At 60.1% G+C, this 19,383-nt stretch overlaps 1 protein-coding gene across 10 annotated transcripts in view; it reads left to right on the top strand.

The window, feature by feature from the left end:
- BRSK2 (BR serine/threonine kinase 2) overlaps nt 1-19,383 on the top strand; it is a 52,725-nt gene that overhangs the window by 20,856 nt on the left and 12,486 nt on the right. For 9 of the 10 annotated variants that reach the window (XR_008374198.1, XR_008374197.1, XR_008374199.1 and 6 more), the window contains exons 2-10: nt 12,424-12,518; nt 13,513-13,598; nt 15,474-15,614; nt 16,312-16,428; nt 16,871-16,904; nt 17,051-17,119; nt 17,338-17,484; nt 18,812-18,843; nt 19,160-19,324. Coding sequence is in view for 7 of the 10 variants with exons in the window: in XM_053561255.1 (XP_053417230.1) it covers nt 12,424-12,518; nt 13,513-13,598; nt 15,474-15,614; nt 16,312-16,428; nt 16,871-16,904; nt 17,051-17,119; nt 17,338-17,484; nt 18,812-18,843; nt 19,160-19,324 (886 nt within the window). In the remaining 3 variants the exon portion in view is untranslated. Of the gene's footprint in view, nt 1-12,423; nt 12,519-13,512; nt 13,599-13,974; nt 14,039-15,473; nt 15,615-16,311; nt 16,429-16,870; nt 16,905-17,050; nt 17,120-17,337; nt 17,485-18,811; nt 18,844-19,159; nt 19,325-19,383 lie in introns of those variants that run through there. The other variant, XM_053561260.1, reaches the window with a different exon arrangement.

Here is a 19,383-nt window from a genome sequence, read left to right as displayed (position 1 = left end):
TCTTCTCCCCTCCCCTCCCTTCCCCTCCTTGATCGCCACTGAGTTTTGCTTCCCTCTGTGCTCCTGTGCCCATCAGTTAGTTCCAACTTAACAGCAAATGCATGTGGTGTTTGTTTTTCCATTCTTGAGATGCTTAGGATAATGGTTCTAACCCATCCTTTTCTGGAGCTGAGTTGTGCTCCGTGGTGAGCGTGCAGCACTTTGAGTTAACTGCTCAGGGAGTGACGGGCACCTAGGTTGATTCTGCATCTTCATGCCTGTGAACTGTGCTGCAGTGAACATTCAGCTGTCTTTCTGATAGAAGAGACTGCTTTAATGCTGGCTAAGAACCATATGGGGCTGCTGGACTGAATGGTGGGTCCACTGTGAGCTCTGAGAACTCTCCCTGCCTGCTCCCAGCTCCCAGGGAGGCTATGCGGATCTGGGCCTGGGTCTGAGCTCAGCTTGCCTCCCTGCTGGGCCATTTCCTTAGTGATTGCTCTCAGGTGGTGATTCTCAAAGTCTTCTGTTCCCCCACCCTGAGGGCCCTGAGATCCTGTAGGGTCCATGAGGCTGTTACTTCTCTGATCTTATTTGCTTCAACCTAGGGGCGTTTCCCAGAGGCCCCTGACGTCTTCTTTAAGGCACAGAGTAAGAAACTTGAAAAGACATGAGACAGCCCCATTCTTCTCATGGATTCTTTGGTTTTAAAAGGCATATGATCATTTTTTATAAAAATGTTTCTTATAAATTTATATACAATTAATACATACATACTGGGCGGCACCCGTAGCTCAGTTGGTAGGGCACTGGACACACGCACGGAGGCTGGTGGGTTCGAACTCGGCCCAGGCCAGCTAAAACAACAATGACAACTGCAACAAAAAAATAGCCAGGTGTTGTGGCGGGCACCTGTAGTCCCAGCTACTTGGGAGGCTGAGGCAAGAGGATCACTTAAGCCTAAGAATTCGAGGTTGCTGTGAGCCGTGATGCCACAGCACTCTACCCAGGGCAACAGTTTGAGACTCTGTGTCAAAAAAAAAGTATACATAATGGTTTATTATTTTTAAACGGATGTAACATTTTTTAAATTTCTGCTCTAATTTATTTTGCAATAAATACAACCACATGAACAAAAGCCTGCCCACCTCTGTAGCGGTTTGTAAGAGCGCAAAGGACCCTGAGCCCAGGAGGGCTGTGGATGCCTGACTGCAGCTGAGCCTGACACGTGGGTTCCACTGCAGCACAGCCTGGGTCTCTATGGGCACCCAACGCTGTCTCCTCACTGTGTCCCACCATCCCACCATCCACCTGCCGCAGCCCCACTTTTCAGGAACAGAGGTTCAGGGCTCCTCAGCACCTCGGCTGTTCCGGCCTCGTGCCTGCTTGGGCCGCACTCTCCGCCGTCCAGAGGGCTCTGAGGAGCCCTGTGTCCACTTTGCTGAGCTGCAAAGCTGGGCCATGCTTTCTGCCATCCAGGCTGAGAAGCCCCATGTCCACTTCGCTGGGCTGCACAGCTGGGCCGCGCTCTCCCCCATCTAGGCTGAGGAGCCCTGTGTCCATCCAGCGTCTCTGCCTTCCCTGGGCTGCACAGCTGGCACCTTGATGTTGAGGCTGTTCTCGCTGGATATAGAGTTCTCAGTTGGTGCCTCTGGCAGTAAGGCGGGTAGGGCCCTGAGTGACAGCGAGGGGCCTTCTGGCACCTTTCCGCACCTTCTCTCCCAATGATCAGCTCTGCAGGGATGCACCCCATGTGGTCCCTCCTGTCTGTTCCCCAGGAGGTGCAGTGAGCTCCGTGGGTGGACACACTTAAACATCTGGAAAGATTGTTGGCTTTTCTCTCTTCAAATGCCTCCTGCGCCCTGTTTCTCTGTCCGCCTTTGTGAGACCCACTTAAGAGTGTGGGGCTGCAGGCGTCCCGTCAGCCCTGACCTGCCTCTGTCTGGCTCCCGCCTTGTCGCTGCTGCCTTTCACCTTGGATAACATCTGCTGAACTTTCTTGGACTTCACCAGCCCTTTCTCCTGTTGTCAAGTCAGTTTGGTGTTTTATTTGTGTCCATCCTTTTCTCCAATTAAAAACATGTATGTTTATAATATTATCTTACCCTTTTTTGGAAATTCTGGTATTTGGGTCAGCTGTGGCCTGCTTCTGTTGGCTGTTTCTCTCGAGTGCAGGTCGTACTTTCCCATGTCTGTGTGTGTCCTTGTTGCTTGCCACATCCTGGTGGTCCACAGCAGTGGTCCAGCCCACAGTGGTCCGGGGCGCATCTTTCCCTCTGTCATGCTAGGGCTGGTCGGTCTGGTCCCAGTGGGGTTCCACTGGGCCGGGACTGTCTGCCCAGCTCCACTCCGGCATCTCCAGGGTGTGATCCCCAAGGCACATGGGTTTATTCTTTCCTTTCTGTTGTGTGTCAAGTGCCTGCCTCTGAGGGAGGCTCCGGGAACTCCTGTCCCAGGGCAGGTGTGAGCAGCCTGGTCTGGGCCTCCTCTTGGCTGGGGCACTGCTGCATTGGGATAGTTGGGCTTGCGGGGTTGACATCTCCGCTTATTTCATCTCGTCTTTTTCTCTTCTTGATCTGCCTTATTTTCTCAAAATTTTCAGTCCTTTTTTTAACAATTTCTTATTCTAGCAGTAACTATTTTTAACATCTTAGAGCATCTTCTTATTTTCTCACCCTTTTTGTAGATTTCTTGTCGGTAGATAAAGCAACTTGTTAACTCCTAGAAAATTGGTATAATAAACAGGAAGAGGGTTTTTTTTCTTTTCATGCATGTTCCGTGATGGTCAGTTCTTAGGACGTACGCTTTCAGGCTATTGGGTCTCCTCCCAGCCCTGGTCACGTGGCCGTTTGTTCACCTGAAAAGGAGCCAGGCTGGAGGCAGGGGTCTTCCTCACTGACAGGCATGGCTTCTTCCCAGAGCTTTGTGGGACAGGCTGTCACTCAGGGGTCAGTGTGCTGGTTGGGGTCTGTGTGCACATGTCCTGCTGGGGCCAGCTGGGGGCACATGTCCCTGGCTTTCCCTGGGCTTGGCATGGAGGGAGGAGGTCAGCACTTTGTTCCCATCATATCTGCAGCCCCTCCCTGTACTTGCTCCCTGCTGTCAGAACATTCACACCCTCCCTGGGACCCCCTGGAGACAGGGGCCCTGCCTGTCTTCCTCCTGAGGCTTCCCATCCCTGCCTGCTCCCTTCTAATCCAAGTGAATGGGAGGATTGTCTGGCTGGAGCTGGGCCTCTCCATGCAGACCCTGCCTGGACTCCAGCTCCCAGAACTCCTCCAGCCCAACCTCTCCCTCCGTCACTTGGGCCAGGGACCTTGCTATAGCTCCCTAGGTGGCCCTGGTCTCTGGCCCTGCTCAGTCAGTGGCCCTGAGGCTCTTCTGTCCTTGGCTTTGGGTAGGATTGTGCCCCATTGCCAGGCTGGCATACCGTTGTCTTGAAGAGGGGACCTGTGTCCCTGGCTGGGTGCTGGCAGGTGAGTCATTACCTGGAGCCTGGAGCCCGGTGGGGGCTTCTGTCTGCATCCTCCTGTTGAGTGCAACCTAGGGGCTTTTGGAAGCAGCCAGGGGCCTACAGACATCCAGGGCCCAGCTAGGCTGCTTGGTCCCCTCGGCGGTGGGGACCCAGCCTGGGCACCTTGCACTGCGGGGCTATGGGGGTCCTCACTCTGTCTCTCAGGCTGTAGGAAAGAGGTGTTGGGGGGGGGCCCTGAGGCTGGTGCTGCCGAGGTCCCGCCCCAGGAAGGCAGCCACTAGCTGCCCCTCATCTCAGCCCCCTTGAGGAGTGCCGCCCCTCCCGCTGAGTCCCATCAAGCAGCCAGAAGCCTTCTCATATTTGGGGTGCTGCGTGGGGAGGGTGGGGAGTGAGGCAGAGGCGGCCAAGCCGCTGTAGCGCCTGTGAAGTATTTCAGGGCGTAATTAATTTAATTTGAGAGGTTCCTTTTCCGAGTGTGAACAGTTGCCTCCCAAGAGACGTGGCTGCCCTCTCCTGCTGCAGCTCCCGCCTGACGCTGGTGGGCGGACGGCAGCAATGAGCTCCCTACCGAGCTAGTGCCAATGTGTGCAGCACCTGCCGCCCCTGTCCGGATCCTCCATCTAGGGTGCCCCCGCGGGGTGGGGGTGGGCATCACAGGACGGAGGAAGCTGCTGGGTGATGTGAGGAGCAGGGCAGGCACTAGTGAGGGGGCTAAGGCCCCTCAGGCAGGGGGTGCACTGACCCAGAAACCAAACCTGCCAGCCCAGTGCTGGCCCCCTCTCACCCTCCCTCCAGGGCACTGCCTGGGGATAATGCAGGGCAGGGCAGGGTACGCCCGGGCTGCTGGGGTTAGGGGCTCCTTGGGCCCAGTGGTCCCCATGGGTGGGATGCATGGCCAGGAGGCGGGTGGCCCAGTACACCCCTGGGGTCAATGCTGACACATGTGCCCAGGCCTGGGTGGCCAACAGCCCAAGCAACAGCCTGACCCCCAGGCTTCTCACTCCCGGGGAGTGTGGGTGGGTGGTGACCCAAGTCAGACCAGTCGGAGGTGAGATGGGGACTGCCATTGGTGGGGACAGCCAGCCCCCACCCCTACTTGTGGTCACTGGCCCGCTCAGCGCCCCCTGTGCCCTCCCCAGGACTCCACTCCATGTGCTGGTATGTGGTGCCCTGTAGGAACGTGTGCCCCAGCTGCAGAGGGGCAGCCATGGAACCAAGGCCCGACTCCAGGGCACAGGTGGCTCTGTTGGGGCACCAGGCGGGCATGTGAGCATGGGACAGGGATCAGTGAGCACAGGACTGTGCGGAGAGCACAGGTCCTTAAGATGTGGTTCCCATAGCACCTCCCCCCCCCGCCTCACCTGAGACAGGGGTCTGGCTGAGTTGGGGCCTTGGAGCTATGACAACCAGCTTCGAAGGACACCCCACCTCCGTGCAAGGCCGAGAGCGAGTCATCTACCCACCCAGTCAGGACACAAGGCTCTTCGGCTCCACCTGGAGGTCCTCTGCCCAGTAGGCTGCTCAGTCCTATTGGTGGTGCTAGAGGGGCTCCCAGTGGCTCTGGCTCAATGTGGACTGCACACGTCCCCTCCAGCCTCTAGATCTCTCTGCTGCTTTGCCCAGCCCACTCTGGGCTGGGGAAGGTGACGGGGCAGAGCCTGTACCCACCAGGATGCCCCACACTTCAAAGGCTGCCTAAACTGGTGACACGATGGCAGGGCAAAGAGCTTCGGGGCTGCACAGACCTGAGTTTCTGAGCAAGTGACCCAGTCCTTGCCCCCAGCCCCTCTGAGAAAGGGGCAGCACTTTGTGCGGGTAGAGGCCAGAGGGGAGCTCATGGGGTTCTGGCCAGTCAGTGACATTGGGGCAGGAGCCCAGAGTGCCCCACCTCAGTACCTTCATGGCACAGCCAGCAGCTTGGCCTGAAGGGGCCACACACAGTACCTCAAAGGGTGCGGGCCCCAGGCCTCCTCCTACATAATGGCTGAGGCTGAGCTGGGTCAAGAGACCCTAGGAGTTCCTCAGGAATCAATCCTTCCATGTGGGCAGGAGCTGCACCTTGCCAGGCTTGGTCACACCTGCCAAATGTGCCAGGAGACACCACATTCGTCACTGCACCATGAAGGAGCCCTGTTTGAATGATGCCAAGAGGTTTGTGACTAAAAGCAGGTCCCATGAGCTGCAGGTGGCTTGCACAGCTCCTCAGGGCTGTATGCTGTGGCAACCACCACACCCTCGGGCCTGAAACAGCAGAAACGTTCCTCTTGCAGCCCTGCTGGCAGGAAGTCTGCGGTTCAGACATCAAAGGGTGGTTTATCCGAGACCCGTGCGAAGAGTGGGGGGCTCTGGCAGCTGCTGCCACCCTTGGCTTATAGAAATGTCACCTTCATCCCGGCCTCATCGTCACAGGGTATCCTCCACACGTATGTCCATGTCCAAATCCCCTCTGCCTGTGTCTTATAAGAGCGCTGGTCACTGGACTTAGGGTCCACCCTGAGTCCAGGGTGGTGCCATACTGAGAGCCATCGTCGATCCCTCTGCGGAGGCCTCTTCCCAGATCAAGTCAGGCCTCTGTGTGTTGGGACGCAGACACTTCCCTTCTGCCCAAGTGCTGGGCACCTGTGCCAGCCCCACTGGGAGCTGAGGGAGCAGCACCCTGTTGGTGGTTTCAATGGGTACCCAACAAGGTGAGGACCGCATGATCACAGTGGAAGGTGGGGGCAGGTCCCCTTCCTGGGGGCAAGGACATGGCAGCAGGAGCTTACTGAGCATATATGGGGGTTCAGGACCTTGCCAGGGACCTGGGGCAGCCATACTCCCAGCGCCCAGGGCAGCAGCCTAGGCAAAAAGGGCCGTGCTCACCACTTCTTTGGGGGAGTTGGGAGACCACAGACTTGAAAGGATCAGCTCCCAGGCCCTCTGCCGCTGGGACCATGTTGTCCCCTGCGAAGCTGTTCCAGTACTGGGCACAGTCTGAGCACAGCTTGAGAGTCGGGACCAAGTGCACTCACCATCTTTTCTGTGTGGCATGTCACCAGGGCTTCCAACACTGAGTGGCTTGAGGCCACAGAGGCACCAGGTCACAGTCCCTGAGGGCCCTGGGCATCAGGCATCCCAGAGTGGCCGAGGTGGGTGCTCCAGCTCAGGGTCTAGTGCAGAGGTCATGCATGAAGGGCTAGAGGCTGCGGCTCCTTCCCATGTGGACTCATGCTGTGGCGGCCAGGTGCCTTGGAGCCCTGGAGGACACTGAGGTTTCTCTGTGGTCTGTGTCATCCTCTGCCACGTTCCCTTGGCTCAGAGGCCACCATGCTGTGGGTGTGAGGGGACCACACAGGGGCCACCGGGAGGGAGAATTTTCCTGTGTCTAGAGCACAGACTGACTAAGTGGACAGAAGAACCAGGACTGGACCCAGGGGGTGCAGGGGCAGGTGCAGTGGGGCCTGCACATGCACACCCGTCCTTCCCTCCTCCTCCCAGCTGGCTGGCCCTGGGCACTTTGAATACATCAGACCCTACCTTAGGCCTTTGACCTCCACCCTCTTCCCTCTTGGTCTGAACCACGGTGTGTGGGGCATGTGGGGGGCATGTCAGGGACCTGTGAGGCTGCCAGGAGGGGCTGGGAGTACCCACACGCAGCTGCCTGCACTGGCCCTGGGCATAGCTGGTGAAGCCCTATCCCTTGATGTGCAGGAGACCCTTCGTGTTCCAGGGGCCTGCAGCCGGTAGGAGCAGGAACCTGGGCATGTTGGTGCATCTGCCTACCATGGGTCTTGCTCCCCAAATCCTGAAACCTACAGGGAAGGGCACCATGATCTGACAGGCCCAGCACACCCATGCACTCCGTCCTCCTCCCCCGCCCCCGTCACATTCAGCACCAGGGACAGCTGCCTGGCCGGGCTGTTCTGGCTTCCCTAACCCTGTGCTCTGTGGTCCCCTCCCGACTCCTGCGTGCCCCGGCACGTGGTCCCTCCTCCAGTCGTCTCCTCCCCCATGTCCCTCCCTGTTAGTCCTCCTCTTTGGCCTCTGGTGGGTGAGTCACTTCTCACACTTTTTCAGAACTCACTTTCTTCTGGGTGAGGGGACAAGGTCCCCAGGTGGCTTCAGGCAGACACCCCCAGGCTGGGCTGCATGGTATGGGTGCACAGCGACAGCCTGGCCGCCTCCACTGGGCAGACCTCAGGCCTCTGGAAAGCTGACTGCTGGGGAACAGGACTCTTCCGGGGCCTTGACAGCACTGAGTTGAGAGCCGGCTCCAGCCAGTCTCCACACCCACCTGGCTCCAGGAAGCCCCAGGCCAAGGGGCTGTCCCGCCCTCTGCAGGGATGGCCTACTGCTGATGGCCTGTCTGACCGTCCCCACGAGGGCCACTTCCTGCCTGGTGTTAGTGTCGAGCAGCCTCATGCTTAGTGCCCTGCAGCTCTATGGCAGCTGTAGTGTGGTGGGGAAGTCATGCCAGCCGACCAGTCTCCCCAACCGCAGGCCTCTGGCTCTCAGCCCTGCCTGCACTCCTGCCCAGGGAACAATGCTCTGTGGGTGGCATGTGTGTGCTGGTGGTGGGCTTTTGGGCCTTGCCCGAGGAGGATGGGGCTGCTCTGTGAGAGACAGGACACAGGTGTGGGGCGCTAGCTGGCTCCTCAGCCTTGAACTTGGATCTGTCAGGGTGGCCAGGGTGGGCTTGAGGGGCTCTGGGTACTGGGAATTCATGGAGCCATCTGTGAGGCCTGGAGAGTCAGCCAGTGAGGGCCACATCTGCCCCCTGAGGGGGTCATTGGCCACAAGGTCGGTGGACTGAGTGGTGGCCAGAGCTTGGAGTGCAGGACATCCTCCAGGTGTGTGGAAGAGGGCTCAGGACCCGTCAGCCAAGGGCAGGCTGGCTGGAGAGGCCTGATGGAGCCTAGAGAGTGTCTGCATAGGTAGCCAGCTGCCCCAGGGGCAGAGCTGCAGGGTCTAACAGGTAGGGGAAGGGTATGCTTGAGGTGATGAGCGGGACTCTCCCGGCAGGCAGCCCCAGCCCCCCCACAGTATACCCCGTGGTACGGGCAGGTTCTGCCTCTGTGTGCCTGGTCTGAGCTGGCAGTTCCTCCCTCCCCACGCTCCAGCCCTGGCAAAGCCCTGCACCATTATCCGTGGCACCATGCACTTTTCCTCTGTGTGAGAGCCTGTGTTTATGCAAAGACAATAATTAGAGATAAAAGTCACAATTGGAAAATGAGCCCCAGCAAGTTGGAGGCTGGGTGGTTAAGGGTGACCATGCTTCCCCCAGAGCCTCTGTTCCCATCCCCAGGGCACGTGCCCCACTCAGGGAAGTGGCAGAAATGCTGGGCACAAACATTCTGTCCAAGGACCCGGGTCCAGGGAAACCAGGATGCGGAGACGGCATCATTGGTGTGCAGGAGTTTTCAGCGTCTGGTATCAGTGAAAGGACTTTCTGGGCAGAGGGGCCACACGTGAAGGAAGACAGAGACAGGGAGGGAACGGCCAGAGCAAGGACAGCAAGGCTCTTCCGCACCCCGGCTGTGTGATGTTCATCTGAGCACAGGCAGGAGGCCTGAGGCTGTGGCCATTCAAGAGACCAACTGTCCTCTGCAGCCATGGGCTCCAGCCCACAAGAAGGCGGTGGGCCCATCCCGCGACTGTGTCTGTCCCCTGAGGAGCCTCCCCTAGGAGAGTGTGGGGCCCTCACTTATCCACTGACCATCTGAGACGTGTGCCAGCTGGGCAGCAGGACCCAGAGTCTCCTCATCTGTGAGGTGGGTGTGAAACAGACTCCCCCAGAACAGCACCCAACCCAGTTGGTGCTTAGCCGCCTTCGGCCAGCACTGGGGCCTTGACAGCACTGAATTGGGAGCTGGCTCCAGCCAGTCACCACATCCACCTGGCTCCAGGAAGCCCCTGGCCAAGGGGCTGCCGCACCCTCTGCAGGGATGGTCTCCTGCTGATGGCCTGTCTGACTGTCCCCACGAGGGCCGCTGTCCTTCTGATACTCAATTTCCAGAAAGTGGGCCCAGCCTGCTCACAGTTTGGTTTGAGACAGAGTCTTGCTCAGTCACCCAGGCTGGGGTGCAGTGGCTTCATCATAACCAATGTAGCCTCCACTCCTGGGCTCAGGTTATCCTCCCATCTGGGCCTCCCCAGTAAATAGCACTTCAGTTGTCAGTATGCCCAGCTAAATTTTTTATTTTTTGTAGAACGAGGTCTTGCTATGTTATCCAGGCTGGTCTCCCAACTCCTGGGTTCAAGTAATCCTCCCACCTGGGCCTGCCAGAGACCTGGGAGCTTCTGGCTCTGACATGTACTTCCCCTCCTTTCCTGCAGGCAAGACCACATTTTCCCACAGGGACTCTGAAGGATGGGCATGTGGGGGTGCGTATTGGTGTGTATATGTGTGTGCACTGGACATACATACATGTGTGCATATATGCGTTGGGCATGTGCTGTAGGTGTGCCAGATGTGTGTGCACGAGTGCATTGGGCATGTGTGTGCTGTGTGTGTACCAGATGTGTGTGCACGAGTGCATTGGGTGTGTGTGTGTGCACAAGTGCATTGGGCATGTGTGTGCTGTGTGTGCCAGATGTGTGAGCACGAGTGCATTGGGCATGTGCGTGCCAGATGTGTGTGCACGTGTGCATTGGGCATGTGTGTGTCAGATGTGTGTACACGAGTGCATTGGGCATGTGTGCTGTGTGTGTGTGCCAGATGTGTGTGCACAAGGTATATGTGTGCATGTATATGTGTGTGTGTGTGTGCGCACGCGCGCCATCCTTGTGCAGGGCCGGCTGTGCTGTGCCCAGCCCCCTCCCGTGTGGTCGCTGGTGAGTGCCTGTGGCCCGTGTCTGGGCCACGTCCTTCTGCAGGCTGCTCAGGATGCTCACATGCCGTGTGAGTCAGCTCACGTGCTGTGTGAGAGCACTGTGGTTGTTCCTGCTTTTTTGCCCATGGGTGACCACCCATTCCCAGAGTGCTGTCTTGCCCCCAACCCTGCATCTGTCTTTTGGGGTCCAGAGCCACTCCTGGTGTGTAACCCTAGCTGCTCAACTCTGCTGCAGTGTCTGTGAGTTTGCCTTGTGGATTTTCAGGAACTGTGCCCCTTGGGGTGGAGGCTTTTCTTCCTGGTCAGCCTGCTTTCCCACATGGGCTGAGTCCTGCCTTCAGGCACCTCCTCACCTGGGGAGCCGGTAACCTCTGGGCTGGGGAGGGCCTCCCAGTGTGGCAGACACCCAGGGACCCCAGGTCCAGCCACAGCATGTCCTGGATGTGGTGGTTTCCTGGGCCACGGGTGAGTCCACAGGTACTGAACTGTGGAAGAGGAAGCCCTCTGCACCGCCTCCCTGCTCCTGCCCAAGTGCTTTGTCTGAACGGGAACTGGCCTCCAACCCTCGCACTGGGTCAGAGGCAGCCAGAGGGAGGCCCCAGGAGCCTGAGCAGCCTCACAGGCACACCCTGCCTCCCCCTACCACTGAGGAAGCCTTGTCTTCACACAGGGTCCTGGACCTCCGCTGGCCAGGCCCTTCCCCTCTACTTGGAACAGGAAGGAAGAGCACACTGTGGGGCCTGGGGCTCCTGTATCCTCGGGGGACCATGGCTGTGGGCCTGGACCACACAAGCAGCTGGGTGCATCACCAGACCATCCCTCAGACCCGGGGTGGGACAGGGCACCACAGCACAGCAGGGTCCGGTCCGGGGGTGACTGTGAAGCCACGGCTGAGAGCAGGTGACAGGCCCTGTGTGAACATACACAGCATAAAAGGCAGAACTGAGCTGAGAGACCAGCCCCACGGCTGGGGACATGTCCTTGGTACATATGATGAAGGGCTAATTAACCATGAAAAGCAAAGGGCTCTTGCCCATGGATGAGAAAATCCACACACGGTTGTGTGCGTCAGTATGAAAACATGCAAAGTCACACGGTCAGTCTGCATGGGGTAAGGTGCTCCATGGCACCCGCCTGCCCCACTGGGCAACCTCCTAGACTCAGAAGTGGCTCTTGGTGATGTGTGGAGAACCCTGGAAGGGTCCATGTCTGTTATAGCTGAGCAGAAATCCCAGTTGGGCTCTGGGAGTCTTTTTTTTTTTTTTTTTTTTTGTAGAGACAGAGTCTCACTTTATGGCCCTCGGTAGAGTGCCGTGGCCTCACACAGCTCACAGCAACCTCCAACTCCTGGGCTTAAGCGATTCTCTTGCCTCAGCCTCCCGAGTAGCTGGGACTACAGGCGCCCACCACAACGCCCGGCTATTTTTTGGTTGCAGTTTGGCCAGGGCCGGGTTTGAACCCGCCACCCTCGGTATATGGGGCCGGCGCCTTACCGACTGAGCCACAGGCGCCGCCCCTGGGCTCTGGGAGTCTTAACACTTGTGGGATGGGAGGCCATGATGACACCCCACACCTGGGAGCCTTGGTGGCAGGGCTGGCCCAGGAGGGGGAGAGTGAGTCCCCAGCGGATCCCCAGTGCTGAGGCCACAGCTTGGTCCAGCGGGAGCTCAGGGCAGTGGCCAGGCTGTGGTGGCCCAATGTCCACACAGAGAGGGAAAGCAGGTGCCTAGCTGTGACACAGAGGAGAGGGACCAGAGCACCTTGTCCTTGAGATGGCCTTGTGCCTGTCCTGGTGTCAGGGGCCTCAGATACAGAGGGACGTCTCTGCAAGTGTGGGTCTCAGGCAGGATTAGGGTGACAGTCTATTGGGATGGGGGCTGGTCCTGGACCTCAGTGTATCCTGGCTCCCTGGCCAGGGACCCCTGAGGCCCCAGGCTTCCAGAGGCCAAAGGGTAGACTCATGGGAGGAAGCTGTGGTGGGGGCAATGGCCTCACCCACCAAGCTGCTCTGGACCACGACCAAGGGCTGGGTTGGAAGCAGGCAGCAGGACCCTGCAGCTGGGGCTGGAGGAGGTGGAGGCCCTGAGGTGGGGAGCTGTGCAGGAAAGGCGCTGCCGTGTGGTTGGGCTGAGTCTGAGCTGTGGCCTCACTCTGCAGGCCTCGTGAAGCTGGGGATCCACTGTGTCACGTGCCAGAAAGTTGCCATCAAGATTGTGAACCGTGAGAAGCTCAGCGAGTCTGTGCTGATGAAGGTGAGGCATTGGCTGGGGCCGCGCAGGACCTGCCACCACAGCACGAGGCCCCATGTTGCCCTGCCTGCCTCCCTGGCCTGGAGACAGGCCCTCAGCCGGCCAGTTGAGAGTTGTCCCAAGCCACTAGGCCTGCTAGCTGGGCCAGAGGAGAGCCCTGCCTCTGAAGGCTCCTGCGGGGCTGGTCTCCCTGGCCTGGCACGGTGGAGCCTGGCACCCCTGGGAACTGGTCAGACCCTGTGTGGGGGAGGATTCCTGAGCGCCCCATACCTCCCACCTATCAGCAGGAAGTGGGCTTCCCAGGCCTCAAGGTTTTCTGGAAGCTGACCCTATATTCAGGCCAGAGGCTGTGGCCAAGGCCCAGCCCTTGGGCCAAGTGCCTGAACATTCTCTGAGGCCAGTTCCTTCTCCCCCAGCACAAGGCAGGAAAGGGAGGGTGGGAGTAGCTGGGTGGGATTCATGGGTGCTACTGATGGGGGAGCCTGTGGGGTTGAAGGTCCCTGGCTAGTGGGGTAGGAGAAGTTCAGATGGCTGAACGGGGGAGCTGAGGGTGGGGTCTGACCCACCCTGAGGAGTAAGGCTCCCTGAGTGCACCGAGCCCTGAGCAAAGGGCCCAGCAAGTGCCAACATCACAGGGCAGGGCTGGGGGCCAGCTGGCTGCGTCTCTGGTGGTACCCACCCAGGACATGGCTCCTCATCAGGATGGGGCGTCCTCTGTCCAGGCACACCGGGGTCCCTTCTGCCTCTCCCAGAACCACAGTAGCAGCAGAGGCTGTGGGCAGGGACACATGGCAGGCAGCTTTCCCACAGGAGGGTCTGAGCCCTGCCCCTGGGCAACTGGCCCAGGGATGGCTTCTGGCCCCCAGCTGAGGCCGGGAGACTGACTCTGCCTGTTCTTGGGCACCACCCCTGAAACCGAGGCCCTGGCATCCAGGCAGCTGTCAGCCTGGTGCTGGGCTCCCACAAGCCATACTAACCATGTTCCAACTTCCCACAGGTGGAGCGGGAGATCGCTATCCTGAAGCTCATAGAGCACCCACATGTTCTGAAGCTGCACGACGTTTACGAAAACAAAAAATATTTGTAGGTATTGCTGGGTCTGCAGAGCTGGGGGCGTGGGGTGGGTGGCCAGATAGGCCTAGGGGGCCCTGCTTCTCGACTGGCCTGTGGCCACCCTGAGGAGCTCACAGAGCCAGCAGCTAGAGGTCAGTGGGGGTCGTGGCTAGCTGGGGCCTGGGGTCAAGGGAGGAGAGTCGGATCATGCCCCAACCCTGGACCACACAACCACCACAGCTGTGGTGCCAGCAGAAACCTCTGTGTGTCCAGGTGGGCCTGAGCGGGAGCCTCAGCAACTCTCGGGAGTGTCTGTGGTGGTCACTCACCAGGCAGGGCCCTCTATGTGGAGACAGAGGAAGGAGCAACAAGGGGGTCCTCCACCATGCTGTCCTGGGGGTCCCAGTGATGCCCACCTGGCCCTTGGCTTGCCCCCAGTTGAGCGCCTGGGAGGTTCCAGGCACCAAGAGGTCAGGAGTGGGTCGGGGGCTGCCCTGGTGGGAGGCCTGGGGCCTGTCTGAGGACCTGGCCATGCTCAGCCTTAGCTACCTCCTGGCATCGGTTGCCCCCAGGCCTTGGCCTCCTACTTCTATGGGCCCAGCGCGGCCCCAAAAGCTGGTTGCCAGCTTGTAACAGTCGAGGAAAAAAGAAGGGTGTGGAGCAGCCCTGCCATGACAGGCTACTGTCCTCATTAACGGGGACAGATGGGTCCTCAGCCCCTATGCCCAAGCAGTGGGGGACTAAGGTGATGGCTGAGGGCAGGGGTCAGGGTCCACACCTCTCCTCCCACCTCCTCAGCCCTCAAGCACCCTCCTCACAGCTTCCTGGTGCCATCTTGTGAGTTTGGGGTAGGGCTAGGGGCCGGGAGAGGCCCCATACACAGTGTGTAGGGATCAGCCACTTCTATGCTTCTGTGTGATGGGGACAGCGAGGGGGGACTGCTGCAGGGGGCTCAGGGCTCAGGGCCAGCTCAGGGCCAGGACAGGGTATCCAGTGTCCTTGCTGGGGCCACAGCCCAATGAAGCCCCCACTCCAGCTGCCAGGGTGGCATCTGGGCTGTGCTGAGCCCTGGGCCTCCGCCCGCCCATGCCAGGACCAGTCCCCTGCTAAGATCCCACACAGGGACCCAGCTCTGCTCCACAGCTGCCCTGAGTGTGCTGTGGCCCCACATCCACTCCTGCAGCTCTCACAGGAGCCGCCCCTCTGTCAGCCATGTGACCAAGACCCCATGACTGGCTCCTCCCCCTGCTCCCCAGGCAGGGAGGCTGTAGTCTCTTCTCATGCAGCCTGTGGGGAGGCCCCACTAGACACCCCATCACCCTGCCAAGAGCACACACACCACACAGCTGCCACATGGAGCACCTGCCTCACGCGGCTGGTGCCTACAGGCATGAGGTCCTCACTCTGCAGACCCAGGTGCAGGAAACTGCTAAGCCTCCAGAACAATGCCCCCCACTTGGGCCCAAGGCACGGGCCACATGCAGCTAGAAAGCCCAAGGCTGCTGGGCAGTGCCTGTGGCTCAGTTGGAGGTTGCTGTGAGCTGTGACACCACAGCACTCTACCGAGGGTGATAAAGTGAGACTCTGTGTCAAAGAAAAGAAAAAAGAAAGCCTAAGGCTGTCCCCCGACTACAGACTTGCACTGGTCCAGTTCTGCTGAGGGGCAGCTCTGCCCTGGCAGCTGACCCTCTCCCTCCCCCAGGGCCCCTGCAAACTCCTATTTTCTGAAATCCCCACTAAGGGACCACCCAGGTGACCTGGCAATCTGAGGTCTGACCTGCTCTGAGACCTTAGCCTGAGTGGCCAGGGAGGCCCTGGGGGTGACAGTTTCCGCTAAGGCTCCTCTGGGGCCCCCATGGCCAGACCTTAGCGCAGCTGGGCACATGGGACACCTGCCTCCCACAGGTACCTGGTGCTAGAACATGTGTCCGGTGGGGAGCTCTTTGACTACCTGGTGAAGAAGGGCCGGCTGACCCCCAAGGAGGCCCGAAAGTTCTTCCGGCAGATCATCTCAGCGCTGGACTTCTGCCACAGCCACTCCATATGGTGCGATCCCTGCCCTGGGCCCTCCCCCAGAAACCTCCTTCCCCAAGGTCCCTCTCCCCAGGTGCCCCCATCCTTCTGGCGTCCCCTCCCTCAGGCATCCCATCCTCCAGGCATCCCCGTCCCCCAGTGCCCCATCTTCCAGGCATCCCCATCCCCCAGGAAGCCCCATCTTCCAGGCAGCCCCATCCTCCAGGCAGCCCCATCTTATAGGCATCCCCATCTTCCAGGCATCCCCATCCTCCAGGCATCCCCATTCCCCAGGCATCCCCATCCTCCAGGCATCCCTGCCCCCAGTGCCCCATCCTCCAGGCATCCCCATCCCTCACTCCTTCCCCTGCAAAGGACAGTGGGCCTTTGCTAATATCCCATGGTTCTCAGGAAGGTTGTGCCAGGTCCCCCCCTAAGGGCTGTAGGATGCCCCTTAGCATTTACAGGGGTCCAGCAAGGTCTGTGGGGTCATCCACAGCAGATTTGGTGGGAACAGAAGCCCTGGGGCTGGCCGAGGCCACTAGGATGCTGCCCAAGGATCAGGTCTCAGGGCCAGGCAGGCAGCTTCTGATTGGCTGCCTGTAATATCCCTGTAATATCACCAGACTGAGCTTCCATTGGCTGCTGTTGGGAGTTTGGGGAGGGGCATGGCCCTGGGCTGGGGTCTCCCAGGCCAGAACCGGCCAGGTCAGCTCTCTGAACTCCCCAGCCACAGGGATTTGAAGCCTGAGAACCTTCTGCTGGACGAGAAGAACAACATCCGGGTTGCAGACTTCGGCATGGCATCCCTGCAGGTGGGCGACAGCCTGCTGGAGACCAGCTGCGGGTGAGTGAGGCCACCGCCACACTGGACAGTCTGCAGCAAGGTTGGGTGGACACTGGATCCTGGGGCCTGACCAACCCCACCTCTGGCACCCTGCAGCCTCCCGTGTGCAAGCAGGAGGGTGAGGCAAATGGCCACAGCTGCCCTGGACACCCTGCCCAGCTGAAGGCTACTGACCCTGCCAGGTTAAGGCTCGGACAGGCTGCTATCTGCATACCCACTCTCAGCTGTGGGGCCCATCCCTGATGGGTCCAGGGCACAGACAGTTTTGAACGCAGTGGCCTCCAGGCCTAATCTCCCCCAAGGAGCCTGTGGGGGTCTGGCCCCACTGTACAGTGTACCTGGGGTGCAAGAGCAGATTCAGGCAGGGCAGGTGGCCAGGCCTGGTGATGAGTCCTGGGCCTCTGTTCCCAGCCTGTCCCCAACCTACTGCTTTTGCTTTCAGGTCCCCCCACTATGCCTGCCCGGAGGTGATCCGGGTGAGTAGCCAGCAGATGCCCCTGGGGCCACAGGCCAATCCCACTGGGCAAGACCCTGGGGCCCGACTCCTTCCCAGACCCTCTGCCCTGGCCCCTAGAACCTTGGGCCCTGTGCCTGCCAACGCCCTGGACGCTGCCATCCATAGGGGGAGAAGTACGACGGCCGCAAGGCGGATGTGTGGAGCTGCGGTGTGATCCTGTTTGCCTTGCTGGTGGTGAGCCCAGACCCCACGCTGCCCTGGCGGGACCCGTGCTTCCACCCTGCTCAACCGGGTCCCAGCCGCCCCAGCTGGGCGACCAGGCCCCGCCCAATTCCACCAGGCCCCGCCCTCCAGCCCCGTCCCAGCCGGGCCGAGCCCTGGCCCCGCCCCGCCCCACCAACCTAGGCCGCGCCCTGTTGGGCCCCGCGTCCTCTGACCACCACCGCCTGCAGGGGGCGTTGCCCTTCGACGACGACAACCTACGGCAGCTGCTGGAGAAGGTCAAGCGGGGTGTGTTCCACATGCCGCACTTCATCCCGCCCGACTGCCAGAGCTTGCTGCGGGGCATGATCGAGGTGGACGCCGCGCGGCGCCTCACGGTGCGTCCTGCCCTCCCCGTGCTGAGGCCTCCTCCAGGGCCATGGGGCTTCAGTAACAGGTGTGGCTGGGTGTCCCCACCTGTGCCCGAGTGTGGTGTCCAGGGGCGTGTGTAGGGGCGTGTGTGGGGGCGTGTCTGCAGTTGTGGGGGGCATCCTGCAGGTGTGTAAGATCATTGTGCAGGTGTGTGGGGACATGTCCAGAGGTGTGGGGCTTTGCCCAGATGTGTGGAGACACATATACTGGTGTGTGGGGACGTATCTACATGCCTACAGGTGTAAGGCATTGCCCAGGTACATGTGTGGGGTGTGTCTGCAGGTGGGGAGGCATCCTGCAGGTGTGTGGGGTTGTGTCTGCAGGTGTATGGAGACAGGATTACAGGTGTGAGGGGACATGTATACAGATACGTGGGACATTGCTCAGGTGTGTGGGGACACGTCCACAGGTTTGTGGGGTGTTCCTGAGGTGTGTCGGGACGTGTCCATAGATGTGGGGCATTGCCCAGGTGTTATATAGATGTGTGTGCAGGGGCGTTGCCCAGGTGTGTAGGGAGATTGTGCAGGTGGGGGGGCGGTCTGCACAGGTGTGTGTGAGCTTATCCCAGGACTATGTTTTGGTACATACACAGGTATGTGTAGGGGTGTGCCTGGGTGTGTGGGGTGGGGTGTGTGCACAGGTGTGTGACAGACCTGTGCCCGTGAGTGTGCTATGGCAATGGTGACCCCTGTTACCACCATCCTGCCTCTGGATACTCTTGGGGCAAGGCCTCAGGCAGTGTGAATGGTTCCCCAGTGGCCCATCAATTGTGGAGTGGGCACCAGGCCAGTCACTCATGTAGGCTTCCTCCAGGGCTGTCCAGTGTCAGGACAGTAGTTGCCTTCCACCGCGTGAGCTGCCCCCCAGTCAGGGTGGGGAGAAGGGGCCTCCTGCTCGCACCTGCACCCAGCTCTGCCCTGCCGCACAGGTGGGCCAGGCGCCCAGCTTCAGCTCCTTCTGGCTGCTCCCTGCTTCCTGCCTTGGGTCCCTCCTGGAGCCCATGGGCCTGGCCCTGGGCAGCATAGGTGACTGTGCCTGCTGTGGCTCCAGCTGCCTTGCCTCACCTCCCCCCTGCCCAGGCCTCTGCCCTGCCTGGCAACCCTTCCCAACTTCTCTCCTGCCCTAGACCCGCACTTCCTCCTCCACGTGGGATGCAGGGCAGGGTGCTGGCTGGCCTGTGGGACACAGCCCCTCCGCTGCTGCCCGCTCCTTGGCCTGCCCTCCCCTTTCGCTTTCCACACCCCTCCCCTCACTTCATGCTCTATACTAACTCCTGTTTCTCTTTCCTTGTAGCTAGAGCACATTCAGAAACACATATGGTATATGTAAGTAGCTCTTCACCCACTAATCACCTGCTTGCCTGTCGCTGTGGCCTGGAGGCCCTGCCAGGGGCACTGGGGGAGGGCGCAGGCCAGTGCAGGCCCTGCCCCCACCTGGGCCCTCGGCCTGTGCGGGGTGCGGGGGTGCGGGCAGGACGCAGGAGGCCTGCAGGAGGCCTGCGGGGCCGGGTGCAGGGAGAACGGCAGGACCTGGGACCAGGAGAGGGCAGCCTCCCACCCTTCGGCCTATTGCCTCAGGGTGGGGAGGAGGAGCCTCAGCCAGGCCACAGGGAATGATGGCCGGTGGGGTCTGTGTCCACAGAGGGGGCAAGAACGAGCCGGAGCCCGAGCAGCCCGTGCCCCGCAAGGTGCAGATCCGCTCCCTGCCCAGCCTGGATGACATCGACCCAGATGTGTTGGACAGCATGCACTCATTGGGTTGCTTCCGGGACCGCAACAAGCTTCTGCAGGACCTGCTGTCTGAGGAGTGCGTGGGGACCTTTTGGGGGCGGGAGGGCAGCCACTGGTCGTCAGGGCATGTGTGCC

The sequence above is a fragment of the Nycticebus coucang genome, chromosome 14 (assembly GCF_027406575.1).
Source record: "Nycticebus coucang isolate mNycCou1 chromosome 14, mNycCou1.pri, whole genome shotgun sequence".
NCBI classification, from domain to species: Eukaryota; Metazoa; Chordata; class Mammalia; order Primates; family Lorisidae; genus Nycticebus; species Nycticebus coucang.
The sequence above is the reverse complement of the archived record's forward strand: the minus strand, read 5'-3'. Positions and strand labels throughout refer to the sequence as shown.